The 20,528-nt window shown below is 33.8% G+C and overlaps 3 protein-coding genes across 3 annotated transcripts; 1 reads left to right on the top strand and 2 right to left on the bottom strand.

The window, feature by feature from the left end:
- Positions 1–11,828: 11,828 nt before the first annotated feature.
- LOC113696881 (rust resistance kinase Lr10-like) lies at positions 11,829–12,914 on the bottom strand. Its single transcript, XM_027216268.1, has one exon. The coding sequence runs from the start codon at positions 12,912–12,914 to the stop codon at positions 11,829–11,831; it is 1,086 nt and encodes a 361-aa protein (XP_027072069.1).
- Positions 12,915–14,962: 2,048 nt separating this feature from the next.
- On the top strand, positions 14,963–16,375 carry LOC113695012 (F-box protein At5g07610-like). The gene has a single exon (XM_027213958.2). It carries the CDS (start codon positions 14,963–14,965, stop codon positions 16,373–16,375), a length of 1,413 nt encoding a protein of 470 aa, XP_027069759.2.
- A 1,717-nt stretch (positions 16,376–18,092) lies between these two features.
- On the bottom strand, positions 18,093–19,778 carry LOC113695285 (F-box protein At3g07870-like). Its single transcript, XM_027214322.2, has 2 exons — positions 18,455–19,778; positions 18,093–18,265 (listed from the first exon to the last, which is right to left on the bottom strand). Exon 1 carries the CDS (start codon positions 19,674–19,676, stop codon positions 18,462–18,464), a length of 1,215 nt encoding a protein of 404 aa, XP_027070123.2. The 5' UTR covers positions 19,677–19,778; the 3' UTR covers positions 18,093–18,265; positions 18,455–18,461.
- Between the last annotated feature and the right edge of the window lie 750 nt (positions 19,779–20,528).

The raw sequence follows: 20,528 nt of genomic DNA, 5'->3' as shown, positions 1-20,528 counted from the left end.
TTACCCCCCAACGTTTGTTTTTCTTCAATTTACCCCCAAGGCTAACGGTCAACTCCAATAAAGATTAGGGTTAATCACATTTTATCCCCTTAAAGAATAACTCATTTCTCAGTTTAACCCCTAACCTTTAATTTTGCTCACTTAATCCCCTTTAGGACAAAATTGCCCTTACATTATTTTGACTTTTTATTTACCTTGTTTTCCTTTCTTTTATTTCTTTTTCTCTTTCTTCTTTATTTAATTCTTCCTCTTTCCCACAAAAATCTTCACCGTAATGATTGAAATTAAAAAAGAGGAATTGCAGAGATCTATCTTCTCCTTAAATGATTAAAAAAAATATTCAACTCACTTTCCTAAAATACAATTTTTTTAGCCTTTCAATTCTTTTAATTTTGGATTTTCCTCTTTCCTTTCTAGTTTGTCATTTTATTCCCAAGAAAATATCATAAGATGAAATTGTGACTTGATTAATAATCATCAATTGAAATTTGTGACACGTGGCATCATACAAAAAATCAAAATTAGTTTTTGATGCCTTTTAAACCTTCACCTAGAAATATGCAATTACAAACTCAAAACAAAAATTTTCGTTGAAATAGAATTTCAATTGGGAAGGATGAAAGAGAGAAGAAAGAGAAAAAGAAATAAAAGAAAGTAAAACAATTTCATCTTATGATATTTTCTTGAGAATAAAATGAAAAACTAGAAAGGAAAGAGGAAAATCCAAAATTAAAAGAATTGAAAGGCTATAAAAATTGTATTTTATGAAAGTGATTTGAATATATTTTTAATCATTTAAGGAGAAGATAGATCTCTGCAATTCCTCTTTTTTAATTTCAATCATTAAGGTGAAAATTTTTGTGGGAAAGAGGAAGAATTAAATAAAGAAAAAAGAGAAAAGGAAATAAAAGAAAGGAAAACAAGGTAAATGAAAAGTCAAAACAATGCAAGGGTAATTTTGTCCTAAAGGGGGTTAAGTGAGCAAAATTAAAGGTTAGGGGTTAAACTGAGAAATGAAATATTCTTTAAGGAGACAAAATGTGATTAACCCTAGAGATTAACAGAATAATGAAAAGATAGAAATATCCTTAAGAAAAGGGTTAATCACATTTTATCCTCTTAAAGAATACCCCAATCGAGGCATGTGGCTTGAAAGTCCTGGACACCTCAATCAATTATTGTTGGATTATTGATTTGCTGGATTATTTGTTTACTTTGGTTGGCTATATGGCTGTTAGAAAGACAAATTAGGATTTTTTTTTTGTGGGACAACAATAGATATATGCTTTATATTACCTGTGCATGCTTTATATTACCCTCTTTTACAACTGATTGAGGGACATTTTAATCAGCAAACACAATCGCTCTCTTCCAATGGCAATTTCGGCATCTTGACATTTTTAACGGTGCAATTGCTTAGCTGGACTAACAGAGGGGTAAACTGAGGAAAAATAAGCGTTGAGGGGTAAACTGAAAAATGACCCATACTTAAAGGGGATAAAGTGCGATTAACCCTTGTTTGAATTCAATAGTTGGGATCAAATTTGGTAAACTTGTAAGAATAAGTTTGTAAACTACGAATGTTAGCCGTCAAAATATAAAATCCCTAACAAAAAATGGGGGAGTTGGGTTTATGAATAGTGATTAGAGCTAAAAGATGAATTGACCTATTTGATAATCGAATTAAGTTTGGTTTGATAAAAGCTTGTTCAACCTTGGATGCCTAACTAGTCAAATTAAATTTAAACAATATTTTATATTTTATAACATTTAAACTTGATAAAAAAACTCGTCCAAATTTGATTCGACAAATAAATAAGTTAAATTTGAACAAAATTTTAAACTCGTTAAAATAATCAAACAAACTTAAATAATAGGATATTAATTTGATTAAATCATATATGCCCTAACAGTGATTCATGATCTCTTATTTATGGGCACCATGAGTGCGTCTGTGCGTGAGTGTTTTGGTAAATTTGGATGTGGCGTTAGTGTTGGTCAGCGGAAAAATACCGGTTTTCATCCCCAAACTTTGGGCACAAGACACATTTCGTCCCTCATCTTTCGGGCATGACACATTTGGTGTCTGAATTAACAATTTTTGACCAAATGTCATCCTCAGACGGCAATTTAGCCAACCTTTAACGGACCGTTAAGTAAATGTGGCTATCTGAAGCAAAATCAGGTGAAAAATGACGTTGTCTTCACTTTCCCTTTTTCTTTCACTTCAACAACTTCCTCTGCAAATTTCCAAGACTAAACTCCTACCGCAAATTTCTCTGAGAGTAAACCCCCTCTTCCAATTATAAATATACAATACATATAAATATTACTTATACTAATATTTTATATAATTATAATGTATATTAGATATTAAATCTAATCATTATATAAACTTATATTCATAATAATAAATATAATTATAATTATCTAATTTATTAATATTATATACACATATATATTATAAGGGATAATTTCAGAAACCTCCCCTAAATTAGCTTATGGAAAAATGGGAAAATGGATAATTTATGGAGAAAAGCCATAAAGAGCTGGTGTTTTATTGGAGAACTGGTTTATTTTTATTTTATCCGATAAATAAATTTGTTTATGAAAAAATAGATACTCTGTTCTTATAATAGAGGAAAACCATAAAGAGCTGAAGTTTTATTGGAAAACGAGTTTATTTTTATTTTATTCGAAAATAAATATATTTATGGAAAAATGGGTACTCTGTTCTTATAATGGAGGAAAATCCTAAAGAGCTAGTCTTTTATAGAAAAGTGATACTTTATAGAAAGTGACCGCGATTTGGTTTATGAAATTATCCAAAAAAAAAAATTAGAATGAATTTGTTTATTTAATTAAATAATTATTATATATATATTTATATAATGCATAATATAATTATACTAATATTATTATAAAATATATAATTATAACTATATTATATATATAAATATTAATTATACTAATATATTATATGATTATAAAGTATATTATATATTAATTATAATTTTTAGTATATATTAGTATATTTATAATAATAAATATAATTATAATTATATAATATATTATTACTATATACACATATATATTATAAATATATGCACATATATATTATAAATATATGCACATATAATATACATTTATAAATATATATATATAAATATATTATAGTTATTACCCTAAATATATTAGAGTTATTAGGGTATAGTTATTATAGTTATTACCCTAAATATATTATAGTTATTAGGGTATATACCCTAATAATATATTTATATATATTTATAAATATATATTATATGTGCATATATTTTAATATATATGTGTATATAGTAATAATATATTATATAATTATATTTATATTTATTGTGATAAATATACTAATATATACTAAAAATTATAATTAATGTATAATATACTTTATACTCATAAAATATATTAGTATAATTATATAATACATTATATAAATATATATAATAATTATTTAATTAAATAAACAAATTCATTCTAAATTATTTTTTTGGATAATTTCATAAACCAAATCGCGGTCACTTTTTGTAAAGTATCGCTTTCCCATAAAAAACTAGCTCTTTAGGGCTTTTCTCCATTATAAGAACAGAGTACCCATTTTTTCATAAATAAATTTATTTATCGAATAAAATAAAAATAAACTCGTTTTCCAATAAAACTTCAACTCTTTATGGCTTTCCTCTATTATAAGAACAGAGTACCCATTTTTTCATAAACAAATTTATTTATCGGATAAAATAAAAATAAACCAGTTCGCCAATAAAACACCAGCACTTTATGGCTTTTCTCCATAAATTATCCATTTTCCCATTTTTCCATAAGCTAATTTAGGGGAGGTTTATGAAATTATCCCTTATAATATATATGTGTATATAATATCAATAAATTATATAATTATATTTATATTTATTATTATGAATATAAGGTTATATAATGATTAAATTTAATATCTAATATACATTATAATTATATAAAATATTAGTTTAAGTAATATTTATATGTATTATATAATTATAATTATATATTTATAATTGGAAGAGGGGGTTTACTCTGGAGAAATTTGCAGTAGGAGCTTAGTCTTGGAAATTTGCAGAGGAAGTGAAGACAACGTCATTTTCCACCTGATTTTGCTTCGGTTAGCCACATTTACTTAACGGTCCGTTAAAGGTTGGTTAAATTGCCGTCTGAGGATGACATTTGGTCAAAAATTGTTAATTCAGACACCAAATGTGTCATGCCCAAAAGATGAGGGACGAAATGTGTCTTGTGCCCAAAGTTTGGGGATGAAAACCGGTATTTTCCCGTTGGTCAGCGGTTGTCTTTTGGACAATTGGATTCCAAATGTTTTGCTTGATTTTTTGTTTGACCACTAGGAGTTCATAAACCGCGAAACACACGATGGCAATGGTGCTTAGCATGTCCAATTGAATGTAAAAGAAAGTTGAATTATAAGTTTAATTAGCTTAATTGTTGGAAGTGGAAAACAGAGTGTGCAACATATATATTATTCTAGTAATGGAGCACGTGCTTTGCACGTGAATATGATGCTTTTAGATTTTTTTTTTCCCTTTGAAATTTTTACAAGATCTATTATTTTGAAGGAATAAATGTAATTGAGACAAACAAATTTGATATTTAATATTTATATTATTATATATACATATATATATTTTTTGAACTTAGTTAGTCATAACCAATACAAATGCACAAGTAATAACTCATTCTTTGTTTCAAAAGCACAATATTTTTGTCATTTGGTTAAATTTAGATTACCTAAATGTTTTGTTTAATGCCATTTGAATTTAAATTTTTAATTTTTGAACACTTTCTTGCTCCCCTTTAAGTCATTCTATGAATTGTTTATCATTTACAGTGACATTTTCTAATAATTATTATTTTTTTGTTAACGATAGATTGTAAAATGATCTATGGTGCTATTGTAATTATAATAGTATCTAAATGTATTGAAATTCTATTTTTTGAATTTAAATAGCTTAATTTTGAAGAGAAATGTTTTGATTTGGTGAAACTTATTTGTATTTCTCATTGATGATATGCTTTATGATTATATAGTTTATATGATTAAAAATTGTAAGATGTTAAATTATATAATAGCCAAACTGAACTTGGATATATTTTATTCACCTTTGAAGTACTCCTTGAAATTGATATTTTATTAAAAAATATTTTTTTGGCTTAATTCATCATAATTCAAAAAGATGTTTCACCTTTGTAATTATTATTATGATTAGCATTAATGAATATAATATTCATTAATTGTAGTTTAATACTGTTAGTTGTTACAAGATTATGATTTATAAAGTTCATTAAATTTAATTTTTATTGCAATTTAAATAAATAAATTCCCAACATAAAACTCTTTGCCTGTGTTGGTACTCCATTCCTATTATATTTTGTATTAAAGCTTTTTACTCAATACTAATATACTCATATTAAAAAGGTACTCTTAAGGCTTAATTTACTTGTATCCAAAAAATAAAAAGACTCATGATACCTTTTAAGAGACTCATAGTACCAATTTATTATGTTTTGTTTCATGTTTGAAGTACTTTCTAAATTTGGATTTTGTAAATCAAATTTGTTCTTCTTTCTTTTGGTAAAGAAAAAAAAGTAAGGAATCTTTCATTTTAGTAACTGTTAGCAAATTTGATATTATTTATTAATAATGAAATGCAATGCAATTTATCCATTTATTAGAGAGGATTGTAATTTTGGCATCACAAAAACTAATATCATTTTTCGCTTACACTATTAACTATTAAGATTCACCATTTTCTTTTATAATTTATAAATAAAATTTGTTCTTTGTTTGATTTAATTCACTATAACTCAAGGGAATGTTTTTCATTCTTGTAATTGTTGGCATAATTGATATTAATTATGGATAAAATGCAATGAATTGGTTGTTCTTTTTTTGGTTTAATTCACCAGAATCACCACAATTCAAGAAATATTTTTTTGTAACTGTTAGCATAATTCTTATTAATTATTAAGGAAATACAATGCAATCTGTCCATTTATTAGTATCAAAGGCAATATTGGTATTACAAAAACTAAGATCAGTTTTTACTTACACTCACACTAAAGGTTCACCATACTTTTTATATAGATATAGATAATAGATTAGAGATTGTAATAATTTAAAGTACAAAATGATTTGCAAATTTGACGACTGTCATTAAAAATAAGTTACATAAGGAGATTAATTCTTCAACGCAAAAGATGGTATTATATATTGACCGTCTGCATTTGTAAAGGTGATGTAAGCAAATAAAATTAGGGAAATATGAATCAATCCAAACAAACCCCATGTTTGACTAAAGTGACCCTTCTTGGTGCTGCTGTAGATGATCATTTAGCTTTCCTCTATACCAAGTGGCCGCTTGGTTTAAGGGTTTTGGTACTTGGAATTACAATAATTTCAATACTGTGCGCTTGGTCCAGTGCAATGGGAATTGAAATATTGAAATTATGTCTTAAAATTTGGCCATTCATGATTCCTAACCAAATTGGGAGGAATTGACCAAAACCCTCATTTTAATTCCAACAGTGAACAAAAGAAGAAGTTTTGATTCGTGGTGGTTTCGTAAAGTTAGCGGTTGTGAGGCATCAAGCCAAGGAGACAAAAAGTCCAAAGAAGAAAAAAAAAGAAGCAAAAATAAATTTTAATATGCATCCCACAGCAAGCATTGGCTGTGGGAATGATAGCACCCATCCAAACTCGTACTGATTTTCTATCCATTATTCCATTTCCCTTTCCAATTCCAGAGCATGAACCAAGCGCCCCCTTAATTCTTTCTCCATTTAGTCTACCAGATCACCGAAGAGCTCTCCTTTTCATCCAAGAAAAGTGCTACCTCCATTTGCTCCCAGCAAAGAGAGTGTTGCCTGGGTAGTTCTCATGAATAATCCAGCTACATCCAAAATAACAATAAGCTCGTCTTAGAAAATACAAGCAGCCAATGCAGAACTAATCTTCTCTATCAGTCTACTCACCAGATAGTTCTCATTTTCAACAAAGATATCAGTCAGTTCTTTCAGAGACAAATTTCTTGTGCCTACAGTAAAAGATATAATATCATGAGCATAAGAACTCTAGGGTACCTATTAGGTGACATAAAAGCCAGGAGCAGAAGATGCAACAAAACAAACTGAATCTTCTACACAAGCTAATATTACCATCTGTTCTTGCAGTGATCAAATTCATGTGCAAATATGACGATTCCAACATGGTAAACTACACTTTTCTTTCCGGTATAGTTTGCAAAGCCTGAGATGTTAAAGACGAGGGAGTTCCCATTAATAGGATAAGATTAAGACTCGTTCTGTTCTTGATGTTTCTCTACCAATCCACACTATCACTGTCAGCAAATCTGTAATTGCAGAGGAGCAAATTGTTTGTACTATAGGTTACCAACTCAGAAAGACATAACAACGTAATCATAGCAAAGAGATCTACATGTTCAAGTGCCTTTAACTAGTGCTGTCTTTGCTATTTACCAACTAGCAAAGACATAACAACTCGGTGAATCATGACCAGCATATAACCAAATCTATCCTTTTCCCATTGCACACTGGATATTCATAGTCATTTCAAGAACTATGCCACTCTTAAAAATACGCTACTTATTTACAACCTTACTTAATGGGTAATACGTTAAGTATACAAAGGTAATGGTGCCTAGCATCGAACTACTAAATGTGGCTGATTTTTTGTCCAACTCATGGCGGAGACAAAAGGAGGCTCATCTAGACATCACTAAAGTTTCATCTCAATGCCATAACAAACAAACAGAAGGTTCACCATAGCTAAACAAAAGTACATGCTCAATGATATACATCTGGAAGTCTAATTTTTCAATTCGAAAGGAATCTAGTCATAGGCCAGAAGTCTTAGAGAGGAGATAAATAGCATAAATCAACCCAAAAAAAATTCCAATCGGCATTTAGACTCCACCAATCAGTTAAAGAAATTAAACGACACATTTTGGATCTACACACAAAAGATACTTCAGAAGCTATATCTTTCCCTCAAAACAACTAAAAGAACAATCAAATTTATATTTCTTACCAAATTGCTGGAAGATTCTACAAAAAGAAAAGCTTAATCAAATAAAGAAATGCCAAATACATCATGATAAGCTACTACCTACGGAAATCTAATTTCATGCATTGTGGTAAACTCTTCCTCATTCACATTAAATGCATGCAACAGTCAATAGAGGGGCACTAAGATTAAACTGGTAAAACTCACCACGATCAATATCAACTCCAAGGATACTGCAACAAGAAAACTGCTTTGCTGCCAATCTGGATAAACAAACACATTGGAGCTACCAGTATTACACCATCCCAATTTTAATATCCTACATCGGTAGAATGAAGGAGAAAAGAATGCTTTAAGAACTTGGGTTCTTGGACTACATAGTAATTTGAGTTAACCATTTTGGCCTAGTGGATTTCGATCTAAAAATTGTTTGGGACAGTTGTTTCTGCATGGGGTGAGTCTAGGTCAACGGGTTATAGTTCTGACTATGCAAGGGAATGTAAAGATCTAAGTGTGCCCTAGAACCCATACGAGTCATCTTTAGAATTCGAGTATGACCAAGTGGACCAAGTGGGAAGAATATGTATCCCACAAAAGAATGGTTTAACGACTTGGGTGCTTAGACTACATACTAATTTAGATTAACCATTTTGGACCAGTGGATTTCGGTCCAAAAATTGCTTGGGCTAACCCTTGAACCGGGCTGTGACACCAATACTCTGGCTTTTTCTTGCTTAAGAGGAGAACCACTGCTCCTCCTATTGATTTCTCCCAGTAATATTCTCATCTTCTTCCTGTTTTCTTTCTTGTCTCTCGGATAAAGTAGGAGATTCAGCCATAGGATCCTCCTCTGATAAATAAGAAATAGAGGATTTGTTTCATTTTTACCGCAGAGATCGGTGAAGTGATCCAAGCAGTAATTAACAAAACCAATGACTTTCCATGGCCTACGTAGTCAATCCTATGAATTGCAAATTCTGCTTTTACAAGATGATTCCTGTATCTTTTGTAGCCACGAGAAAATCATGACGTTAACATTTCTGTTCTGCTAAAACCTATATTTTCACTGAAAACCTCAATCAATGCACATTTAAGAGAAAATGAGAAATTCGGTGGCTTTCGCAAGCTAGCAAGAAAAGTAAAATCAAAGGGAAAAAGGAGAATCAACTGCAAAAGTTGAGAGAAACAAAATCAGGGTGGCCTTGAATCAAGTAATGAGATTCCAGAATGAACTACGAATCTACACTTGTGCGGTTCTTCAATCGTCTTTAGGTTTTGAAGTTTTAAGAGATTCCGAAGGGAAAAAATGGTTCAAATATATTAGCAATTGAACGAGAGAACGAGAAAAAAGAGAAGAATTCAGAATACAAAGAAAAAGAGACTTAAAAGAGGCTGAGAGGACTGGTGTGAGATTGGAAATTTGATCACCAACAGGAAGAGCAAGAAAGCAGAGGGAGAGCGGTGACGGTATCATCTGCCCTAGTCTTTTGGAAGAGAAGAGTAGAAACCCCAGAGACTAGTAGGATGAGAATAAATTGTGTTGACTGGCTGAGTTTGGATGCTAATTTTAACATGTACTAGATATCATAGTGGATATTTACACATGTACTAGAAATCATGTTCACAACATGCCTCCTTGTGCTGTCTCCTGTAGGAATCAGCTTCAGCCAGCATTGCTTCTTTTCTCAGGATGTTTAGTAAAGTAGAAACCTGAAGCTTTTCTTGAGTATTTTCTTAGAAGCAAACCTTCATTCATTGTGAGGTTCTAATTCTAATTGGAAGTTTTGTCAACATGGAACTGTAATGTCGTGGAACACATGAAAGGTGAACTAACAGACTATATGCTTGGAAGTAAATTATTTTGACCTTTTTCCCGCTGACTTGGAGATTATACTAACTTCCCCTTCAGCTTTCTGAAATTTGTCTGCCTTCTCTATTCTTCTACCATGTTTTACTAACAATGACATTGCTTCTTTGTCCTATTAATGAGGATAGATGTGGAATTCAATGAAGTTTTTGCTAACAGTAGAGAATGTACCAGTAGTTACTAAATCAGAAAGGGGGTCCTTGTGACTTTGCTAAATCTAAAGGAAGCTGCATTTCATCTTATCCTGAACATATTAAGGAGCTTTTGATTTGCTTTTCTTTTTCCTCTTTGGGGAAGAATGTTCAGAAAATGTTGTGTCGTTTGCTTATTTAGTCATAATGTTTCAATGAATTAGGCACTCTGCGCATAGTTGAAGGCTGAGTAAGGGAGTTAAAACTTCATATCCTGTATCCTGATGCATCCGTTCATAATAATTGAATCAACAGATTCATTTCCATGAGCTCTTAAGCTCATAAGCTCTCTTCTTATACATGGTTGACTCTTTACATCAAAATTCTTCTATAAATTGCTTACATTTTGTACTTGGTGTTTTGTGGAGGTAGATTATTAGCTTAAAGAAACAAAAGAAACTAGAACATTTGCATTCTAATATGCAGAAGATGTTGTTTCATTGAGTTGATGGAGAAAGATAGAGTTCTTGAAACCGTTCATGCAATCATGCTCTATGGAGACTTAATTTTGGAGAATATATATGGAGCTCAATTGTAATTTTCCATGTATCAGTTGAGAAATTTGTTGGCATCATATTGGTGATTCTTGTTTCTTAGGTGACATTCTCGAGTGTAAAGCCTTTGCACTCTAGTTGTCAAATGTAGTGGATGTGATGTTATTGCGATGAATCCCTTTTTGATAAAATCCATCCTTAAATGTTTGCAGGGTTCACACACCCTCATCAATGAACTACTACATTCTTGATATTTTCAATCTACACATGAGATGGCATGTTAGTTCTGTTTTTGTGATGGGAATTGAACTTTCTGAGAGTGTCTGACTATGAAAAGTTAATGAGACTATTCACTTCTCATAATTTGACAAATTATTAAGTCATTCACCCCCTGAATTTGATGGGTTGTCATATCAGGCTTTTTCTTTTCTTGTAAGCAGTCTTGTTGGATAACAAAGTTAGAGATCTTGGTAAGTCCACATTATAGCTAAGTTTTCCTTCTGTAGAACAATTGTCTACTAGCTAGTAGATCAAGTTACATTTACTGCAAATCATACGGCATTCATATTCTTTAGATCTAAGATTGGATATAACAGAAATTCTTGGTTACTTCAATAATCTGAAGTGTCAAATTCCTTAGATTAAACACAACATAAATACATGAACAATAAAGAATAAGGCACCATCAACGGACATTAGTCTGTTTCTTCTTCATGATTTGTTGAAAAGTCTATCAGGTATGCCATGGATTGTTCACCTCCACTGTCAATGCTAGCATGCATTAAACATAAAATGTGTTGTTGGGGCACATTGAGGAAAGACTGGTTTTAAGGAAAACTCCAAGGATCAAAGAAATAGAAAGGCTACAGGTCTAGTTTAAGCTAAAAATTTGCCCAGTAACACCAACACTACTGGAAAAAGACTGATATACTGCTTCTTGTTATAAATAGCATGCATAATTATTTTAGAAAGATCAGATATTCGATCCCACTTATATAAATTATTGGAGGAAAATTTTCAAGTTAGACACAAAGGTTGGTCCTGCTACTACATATGAAGCATCTATCATGGTGCTACCTTTCAGTTTTTATTGGTGCCAAACTTGAGGGTTCAGCTTACCTGTTAACTGCCAAATGGTACTAGGTGGCGTATTAGGAGTCTGAAATACAAATCTACTATACAAAGCTTTCAGTGAATGTAGGAGTATAGTCATCCATCTGCTCTATTTCTAAAGCAACAGAGCTACACAGTGGTTCTGTTGACTCATCAGAGGGACTAGTATGACTGCTTCTTTGCATGGATATGGGTGAATCTGGAGGATAAAACAACTGTTTAGGGGGCAATTTTAGGCTCCTAAGATCACCTTCAAGCATTTCTAAGACCTCTCTCATTGAAGGACGATCATCCCGTGTCATCTGTGTGCACCATAATGCCAGCAAAATCAATTTTCTTATAACTATTTTTTCATCTTCAGTGGCATTATCTCTGATTTCTATGTCCTCTCCTTGGTCAAATCTATCATATATCCATGAAGGGAAGTATATTTGACTTGAATGCTCAGCATGCTCATTTGCATTTCTTCGCCTTCCTGCCATCTCCATTAGTAACATTCCATAGCTGTAAACGTTTGCCTTATGCGAGACTCTTCCAACCCTTTTGTAGAACAATTCTGGAGCCATGTAACCTAATGTTCCTCTCACAGTAGTAAGAGTTGAAACACTCTTCTGCATCGGGTAAAGTTTTGCAAGTCCAAAGTCTGAAACTTTTGGAACAAAGTTCTCGTCGAGTAAGATGTTGTGCGGTTTAATGTCAAAATGCAGAATTTGCATGTTACAGCCTTGATGCAAGTAATCAATCCCACGAGCAACACCCTTTGCAATCTCACAAGCTTGCTTCCAACTTAATGGAGAACCATCTGGACCATCTGAGAAAATTAACTTATCTAGGGAGCCATTTGACATGTAATCATAGACTAGAGCACACTTTGAGGCGATCACACAAAATCCCACTAGTCGAACCACGTTCACATGGTGAATTCTTTCAATTGTTGCAACTTCATTGATGAATTCTTGTCCATTAGATTTTGATTTGTTTAGCATCTTCACAGCAGCTAAGTGAACACTTCGCAGTCTTCCTTTGTATACTGAACCATAGCCGCCTTCACCTAATTTCTCCTTAAAATTGTTGGTCATTGCCTTTATTTCTTTGTACGAGTACGTAATTGGCACAAGGCCATTGTTCGTTTGTAGGAATTCTTCCATTGTATCATACATTGATAAATGCCCCCGATTCCACCTATAAATCAGAAAAGCTAGTAAAAGTATAACGCCAATGAAATTCTTGCTACAATGGTTAGTTCTGCAATAGATCAAGAAGAAAGACAAATTACTATGTCTATAGTAGTAGTAGTAGTATACATTAACGATTGGAATTTCATTTCAATTTACAGATTTAACTCCTTACCTAATACCGTTCCCGCAACTTCTGCAGACAACAGAGGATTTATATAGATGAGGAAGAAAGTATAAAACAAACTTAGGAGACTGTATGCAAATACTAACATTTGATCCACTCGCCCACAAGCTGTGGAGAATTCCGCAGCTTGGAAATATTAAAGTAGTCGAATAAGTAGTAGGACATCGATACCAAGTGGCCTACATTCTCCAAGAATGAAATTTGACATTAGCTAAACTTTCCCGTAATGACACAGTTGTTGAATTCAGCAAAAAATTGCAAACCACTGGACCACTATCAGGGATTGAAGTGGGAATTGATAAGATAAAACATAATAATTGCAAACAAATCATAAGTTAACAAAATGAAAGTACTCCACGTGCAAAAAGAACACAATATGTTGCATTCAATTGGAGAAATCGCACTGAGAGAAAGTAATGAACTTAAAGAATGACGATTTCTCTGGGGAGTAAACATGGTTCAAAGTCTCGGCCGAGTCGTCACCGGACCGGATTCCTCCTATACGATACCGGGACGAGATGATTTCGAGATACTTGACTCGCCAAGAACTCGGCTGAGTCACCGAGAAATCTCTGATACGAATAATCTCGGCCGAGTCGGTTCGAGTCATCCCGTGTTAACTTGCAAATTTATATTTTACAGATTTTCTTTTGCTATTTTTTTTATTATTTTTGAATATTATTCACAATTTTTAGAATATTAAATGATTTAAAATTTATGCTTTGTCGGGATCGTGACCGATATGCCGAGACCGATGTGCAAAAGTCCAAGCCTTGATCACGACCGCGACTTTGAACCATGCGAGTAAAATGCAAGTCCAGACCATGAGAAGTTAAAGCCATTTGCCAGCAGATATTTGTGGAGATATAGAAATGAAATATCCCCTTTTTTAGACTGAATGGGCTCCAACTGTATGGGAACTCTTCTGTACAATTTTCTTTAATATCAGATGCCTTCAGATTTTTACCAACCACAACAAAATTGTAAGGGTAACCTTCAAAAGAGAAGTTGTTGTTTCTTGGCAATACAAGAACCAATGTCTATGCACAGAGGAGATTTCGATATCAATGGATCTTTGCAGCTCAAAAAGGTCAATAATTTGGTGGTCTCATAAGGATGTAAAGACTGTGATTCGTAGACATCTGTGCTGCGTTGCTGAAAATAGTCATTGCATCCTAATTGTTCGTAATTTCTATTTTTATTAAAATTTGATGCATCCTAATGATAGTTAACAGTTAATGCATAATAAGTAATTAATATCAATAGAAACTACTTAAATTTGTTAGTATATGCCATTCAATTTCTTGTGATAACTAACAAGACCAACTATTTTTAGTAAGAAAGTTACACTATGTATTTGACTATAAAACAAAATTTTTTCGGATAAATTTTTTATACACTGATAGTGTATATACTAGTGAATCTAGATGCATGTCATATATATAAATTTTGATATTTAAAGTCAAATTTGAATGTTGTCATATTTATCCAACCTGTAAGTATGCATAGAAAGATTAATTCAATTCTTTAATATATTATTATTAAAATTGGTATACAGAGTTAGGAATGAAGAAAGGGAAGAAAAAGATGTAAACATGCATCTGGCTTTTCCCTATGTATTTGCATTTGGCTTTACTTATCAGGGGGCAATTTGTAAATTTTTAGAATACAGGGGGTGGTTTGGTACTGAGATGTGATTACAAGGGGCAATTTATAATTAATCCTTTTATTCAATACATATCTGTCTTTCCCATGCCGCTTCATTGTAGGGCAAAGCTCCTAATTTTCAGTCGGCCGCAAATCGGAACGCTTCCCCGGCGACTCATCCCGGCAAATGTCTTCAGCCGAATCCTCAGCTCAAAAATCTACAGCTAATGGGCCCTTTATCAAACACCTTACAAAAGCTAGAGTGATTTCCGTCTGCTCCCCTGCTGCAACAGCTCAGCCGTCACAATCAAGTCCAGAGGAAACAAATCAACCGCACAAGAATCCGCGCCATGAAACCTCCTCCTCCTCCTCCACCTCTCTATCGTCAGCTCCATCAGCAGCAGCGTTTGTTATAGCCAACAATGAAGATCTGTTGACTCAGATTTTACTTTATTTACCCCCAAAATCACTCCTTCGCTTCCAGTGTGTCTCGAAAGGATGGCTCTCTATCATTTCCAGCCCCTCTTTCCGCAGTTTACATTCGCGAGTTTATCCCACCACCACCAGCAGTTCCGCCGCCACAAAAGGCCTCTTTTTGTTCCGCCGCCGGACGTGGACGGATATCCCCGATCTCAATTTCATCTCTTTCTCCGACGATTATGTTAATTCCATGGGTAACATCGTTTGCCACTTGAGTAATTATGGCAAGTTCACTGATATACATTCATGCAATGGCCTTTTAGCTCTTGCATTTATGTTAGATGACTATGCTAGGGAATTCGTTGTGTGTAACCCGACTACTCGACAGCATAGGCTTGTTCCGCGGCTCGATTTTCAGGAAGGAGGCCGCGAATTTCTGGCTCTGAATATCGTGTTTGATCCTCTAAAATCTGAACATTACAAATTAGTTTGTGCATGGTGCGAACAAGAAATGATCACGAATAATTTTGGACAGTTGGTGCCTAGTGACTTTCATGGTTTTTCTGTGTATGCATCCGAAAAGGGGAGTTGGAGGGACAGTGAGGATATACTAGAGATGGAAGATTTATATTTACCTAATTATTTTAGGAACGGGGTGCTGTGGAATGGTAATTTTCACTGGGTTAGTGATTTTGAGTATAGTTTATGCTTTGATCCAGATAAAGAGTTCTTTAACTTGACAATGCCTCTAGCCCGATGGTATTTTTGGTCCTTTGGGGAGTCTGGTGGGTGTTTGTATGGCATTGAGATAAATGACCCTGAAGCAATGTTGTTTGATATTTTTGAGATGGCAAGGGACTATTCTCAATGGGTTTTGAAGTGTCATGTGGATCTTACTCCTGTGACTACTTTATATCCATCAATGATTGATGCAGACTGTAATCCCGCAACCGATTTTAGATGTAATTTTCATATACTTTATTTTCTTGAGGATGAGAAAGAGAACAGAATGAGGCTGCTGATATCTCTCTGTGGCAAGATAATATTGTATGACATCAACGATAAGATTGTCAAGGAGCTTGCTGAAGTAGTGCCCAAGGATACTGATGGTGACTGGTGGGATAGTTGCTTTCGTTGGAGGGACACCTACAGACACATGGAGACACTTGCTACTCTTTAATTGCGTTCGTAAAATCTTCTTGCACTCTAGCTAGTGGCTCGATGTGCTTTTTGATTGTTATTACCTGAACATTGTAAGGTATGGAGAATTGCATGTATTGGTAAATGTGATGTCATTTTAGGTCATTGTGAATGAGTGAATGTTGCAGTTTGTCTCCTAAAAATTGTTGTCGCTGTTTCTTTCTTATGGTTCTTGATTGGCAATTGATGAATGGTGCTTCAGGCTTTAGTCGACGTTGGTAGTTAGGAATTCTTCTTTTCCTTGTCATTAATTGAGGAGTTCTTTTTTGAATGTGTATATAGCTATAATGGTATAGAAGCTAGTAAGTAGAATGTTTCTGTACATTATGACCTTGATCCTTGCTAGTTGCTGTGCACTGCCCCCAACCATTAGTTTTCTATTAACTTATGTAATATCAGTAGCATTGCATCTTTGTAGTTTATCAGCGTCTCGATGCAGTTTTAAGCTCATTGGTCTCTTTGTTTTGACCAATAACACGAGAAACTTCTACCTTGCTGCTTATTGACAGCTAAACTTGTGTTTTGCACCCTAAATACTTCAAGTTGAAATTAGTTGAGTTATTGTTGATTGTAGCTGTAAAAGAAAATTTTCTTAATGGCAACAATTTTATTAACTGCAATTGAGTTTGGATAATGATATAGACATGGATTACTAGATATTGGGGTGGATATTCACTTGTTAAGTAAATCATATTCATGATAACTGATCAGCCACCTTGTGATATCTCCTAAAGGCATTAGATGTAGTGGATGTGATTTAGTTGCTATCTAGCCTGTTTAGAGAAAATGAAGGCTTAGATGTTTGCAGAGCTCACATGCTCCTCATTAATGATCTACTACTTCCTTCAAATTCTCAGTCTGTATACGAGATTGTGTAGAAGTTCTGTTTGTGGTGGTAATTGAATGGTTAGAGAGACAGCCTAACTAATGGTATTATTCATTAGTCATAACTTAATCTAATTGTAAGTTATTCGCTACCTGAATTGGAGGCATTGAGGTATCAGGTTTTTCTCTGTTCTTTGCCAGAAGTTTTGTTGGATGACAAAGTTGGAGATCACGGTAACTCCACATTATAGCTAAAGTTTTATTCTGCAGAATAGCCGCCAACCAGCTAGTGGATCTCAAGGTTTATTTACTACATGATTATATGGCATGTCAATTCTTTGAATCTAGGAATGTGGAATATAGCAGCATTTTAGCAGTTACCTGTAAGTTCCAAATTTATGACTCTTGCCTAATTTTATCTCTCCGACCACAAAATCATGTTGGACATTATGTTATACCAATGAATTCTTACTTAGAAATGCAACTCTCCATATGTGAGACCTTGTGCAACTAAAGCTCTCAAGAACTTGAGAGGTGACTGATCTTTGTCTTAGTCGTTAGCAGATATAATGCATCGGAATACATAGTACTGATGGCTGATTACTCAGTTATGCACAGCATGGCAGAGCCCTTCCCCCACCCCCCCCCCCCCCCCCCCCCCCCCCCCCCCCCCTCAGATATGTTGTGGTTAAACAAATATTAGAGATAACCTTTTATTGTCATTCTTCATAAACTTTTCCCCCTTTTCTCCTTTTAAATGTCATGGATTTTGACTTTCATCTTCTGATATGGTGAAACAAAGGATACTCTTAAATTTGTGCAAATTCAGGGTGATTCAAATTGTGAATCACATAATGGAAGGAGATATCAAATTTACAGGGTAAAATTACTGCATTTATTAATGGACCAATTAATAGCATGTGTTTGCCATCTCATGAACTAAATAAGGATGAAACTGACCATCATTTAGGACTCACTAACTTAGCCATTTCACAAATAAAAAAAAGACTCGCCAACTGCTTGTCTTGCCAAGAAGTTGATATATCTGTGGAAGTAAAAGTAAATTGAATCTCAACATTGTGCACAAAATTCAAACAAATTAAACTCAACCAGGCATAAATGGCACTACCATTCCATTTTTTCATTCTTTGTGTCCAATACAAATGGTAGTATTATAAAACACTTTTACAATATCTCGATGAAAAAGAAACTTCAAAAAGTTGAGCCAACATACCAAGATTCTAGTTTGTGCTTTCCACCATCTGGATCCCAAAGTTCTTGAGGGAAAGAAAGCTTGGGACATAGTCCATGACATCGATGCAAGGGTAGCTCTTTTCAGCATAGCCATCTTCATTCATCTGATCATCAGCTTTCTTGATGAGTTTATCATTATCAACGCCAGATTGATGCAAGATTTGCCTCCAACAATCATAAGAAAGAAAAAACTCATCCCTCCACAAGAGCAAGATATCGCCATCCTTGAAGACTTTAAGAACGCGAACAAGTTCATAAGATGGGTCAATGAGATGCACAGGCTCCTTTTGTATAACAAATTCTTTAGTCCAGAGCTTCTTGATTCCATACTCTTTCATCACCCAAATGACAATTTCATCATCAGAATTGTTGTCGTACAATCTTAGACAGCCTCCAGAAACTCCCAAACTAGCAAGATTGAAATTTTTTCTGAGTTCAGGAGGAGCAGGGAAAGGTGAAAACAACTCTGTTTCAAGATTAAAACAGGATATCAATTCAGAGCTATCTTGATCATCAGTCAGCCAGTGAAGATTACCGTTCAGAAATACACCATACGTGCCATAATTGTACAGAAACGGAGCCTGCTCAATTCTTCTCCACAATTCTGTCTCTTCCCCAAGTGTATAAACATAGCAATTGGACTTTAATCTCCATCGTGTATTCTTATCTAGCTCTACGAAAATCCTAACCACCTTGTATTTTCTAGATTCAGAGCTTAATCCAAACCCATAACTTACCGTACTTGTATACGATCGTCCCCCCTCAGGCACCGGAAGAGTGATGGATTCTCGCATGATTGGATTCCACAAGTTAACAGCATCATGTTTATGGTAGGATTCTGTTAAGCAGATTAAGCCATTGATTGAGCCAACCATGGTGACACTCAAACCATTTTCAATACACCCTTCTGGGGGCTTGATTGTTGTTCCCGCAACATATCGAAAACCATGGTGATCAGGCTCATCTTCATATTCAACTAAACCGAAGCAAGTCAACTCTGAAGGATGGCAACCGAATTTGTTTATGATCAGGCAAGGAGGAGATCTTTGCAGGTGTAAATTAGTGAATTCAGATTCAGAGAGTAGACTCAGCCATGATTTGCAGACAGACTTGCATTGGATGATAGTCTTGGTCGGTAATCTGGACAGGATATCATTGATTAGGTGGGATGGTAGATTCAAGAAGTGTGCTTGATTGCTCATCTTTTGTTGGCTCTGGTTTAGTTTCTGTGTTATCTTATATGACTTTGCTGAGGATTCCTTTTCTTCTGGTCTACCGATGACTTTTGCAATACTTCAGTTATTCTAATGATCAAGTTGCCAAGACAAAGTAAAGAAAAAAGTTTTTTTCCATTGGTTATTTTGTTTTTTGGGTCCTACTGAATTTTGGATCTAAGCTAGCTAGCCACCAAAAGTCAACTTTGTATTCACAATATGTAGTATGATTATTAATTTCATTTGTAAAGAAAATTCAGTCATCTGATGGACCTTGTTGAAGCCGTCAAGTAATCCAATAATTAAACCTTCAGCCACGCGAACACAAACCTTTTTTTTCATCCATTTCAGGTTGCCAAGGCATTATAATTTCAAATAAGAAAATCAATTCTTTCATTTAAGGTTTTGGTTTTTTTTTACGTCCCACACCTATCCACAGTCTTCACATTCGCAACTGCGATTCGAACCTTGAAACTGACAGCGGAGAGAACTTTAATTTCATTTAAGGTTAAAAGTCCTGGTTTTAGAAAATTTAATTATTTTGTTTTGTACCATTGGATTACTATGGTCATGGTTTGAACCCTTTTTTTTTTGAGTAAATCTTTCCTACACTGACGATATATGCACTATCATCGTTGGATTCATGACATGTGTACAAAAGTTGAATCTCAAATTCAAATTTTGCATAGTTGTCAATCATCCAACGCTGATAGTATATGCATAGTTGCATAGTTGTCAGTGACCTCGCATTCCCGGAATGCGAACACCCCATTTGTAGAAAAACCTGCAAAAATCGCCCCAACTGTAGAATGACTTTTTTTTTTTCATCATAAACTAAGA

Source organism: Coffea arabica, chromosome 6e (genome assembly GCF_036785885.1).
Source record: "Coffea arabica cultivar ET-39 chromosome 6e, Coffea Arabica ET-39 HiFi, whole genome shotgun sequence".
In the NCBI taxonomy this organism is placed as follows: Eukaryota; Viridiplantae; Streptophyta; class Magnoliopsida; order Gentianales; family Rubiaceae; genus Coffea; species Coffea arabica.
Note: the sequence above shows the minus strand (reverse complement) of the source record. Positions and strands in the feature narration are given on the sequence as shown.

What these genes read in the sequence shown, in the direction of transcription:
- LOC113696881 (XM_027216268.1), bottom strand. Translation starts at nt 12,914, where the DNA reads ATGGAAGAATTCCTACAAACGAACAATGGCCTTGTGCCAATTACGTAC.
- LOC113695012 (XM_027213958.2), top strand. Translation starts at nt 14,963, where the DNA reads ATGTCTTCAGCCGAATCCTCAGCTCAAAAATCTACAGCTAATGGGCCC.
- LOC113695285 (XM_027214322.2), bottom strand. Translation starts at nt 19,676, where the DNA reads ATGAGCAATCAAGCACACTTCTTGAATCTACCATCCCACCTAATCAAT.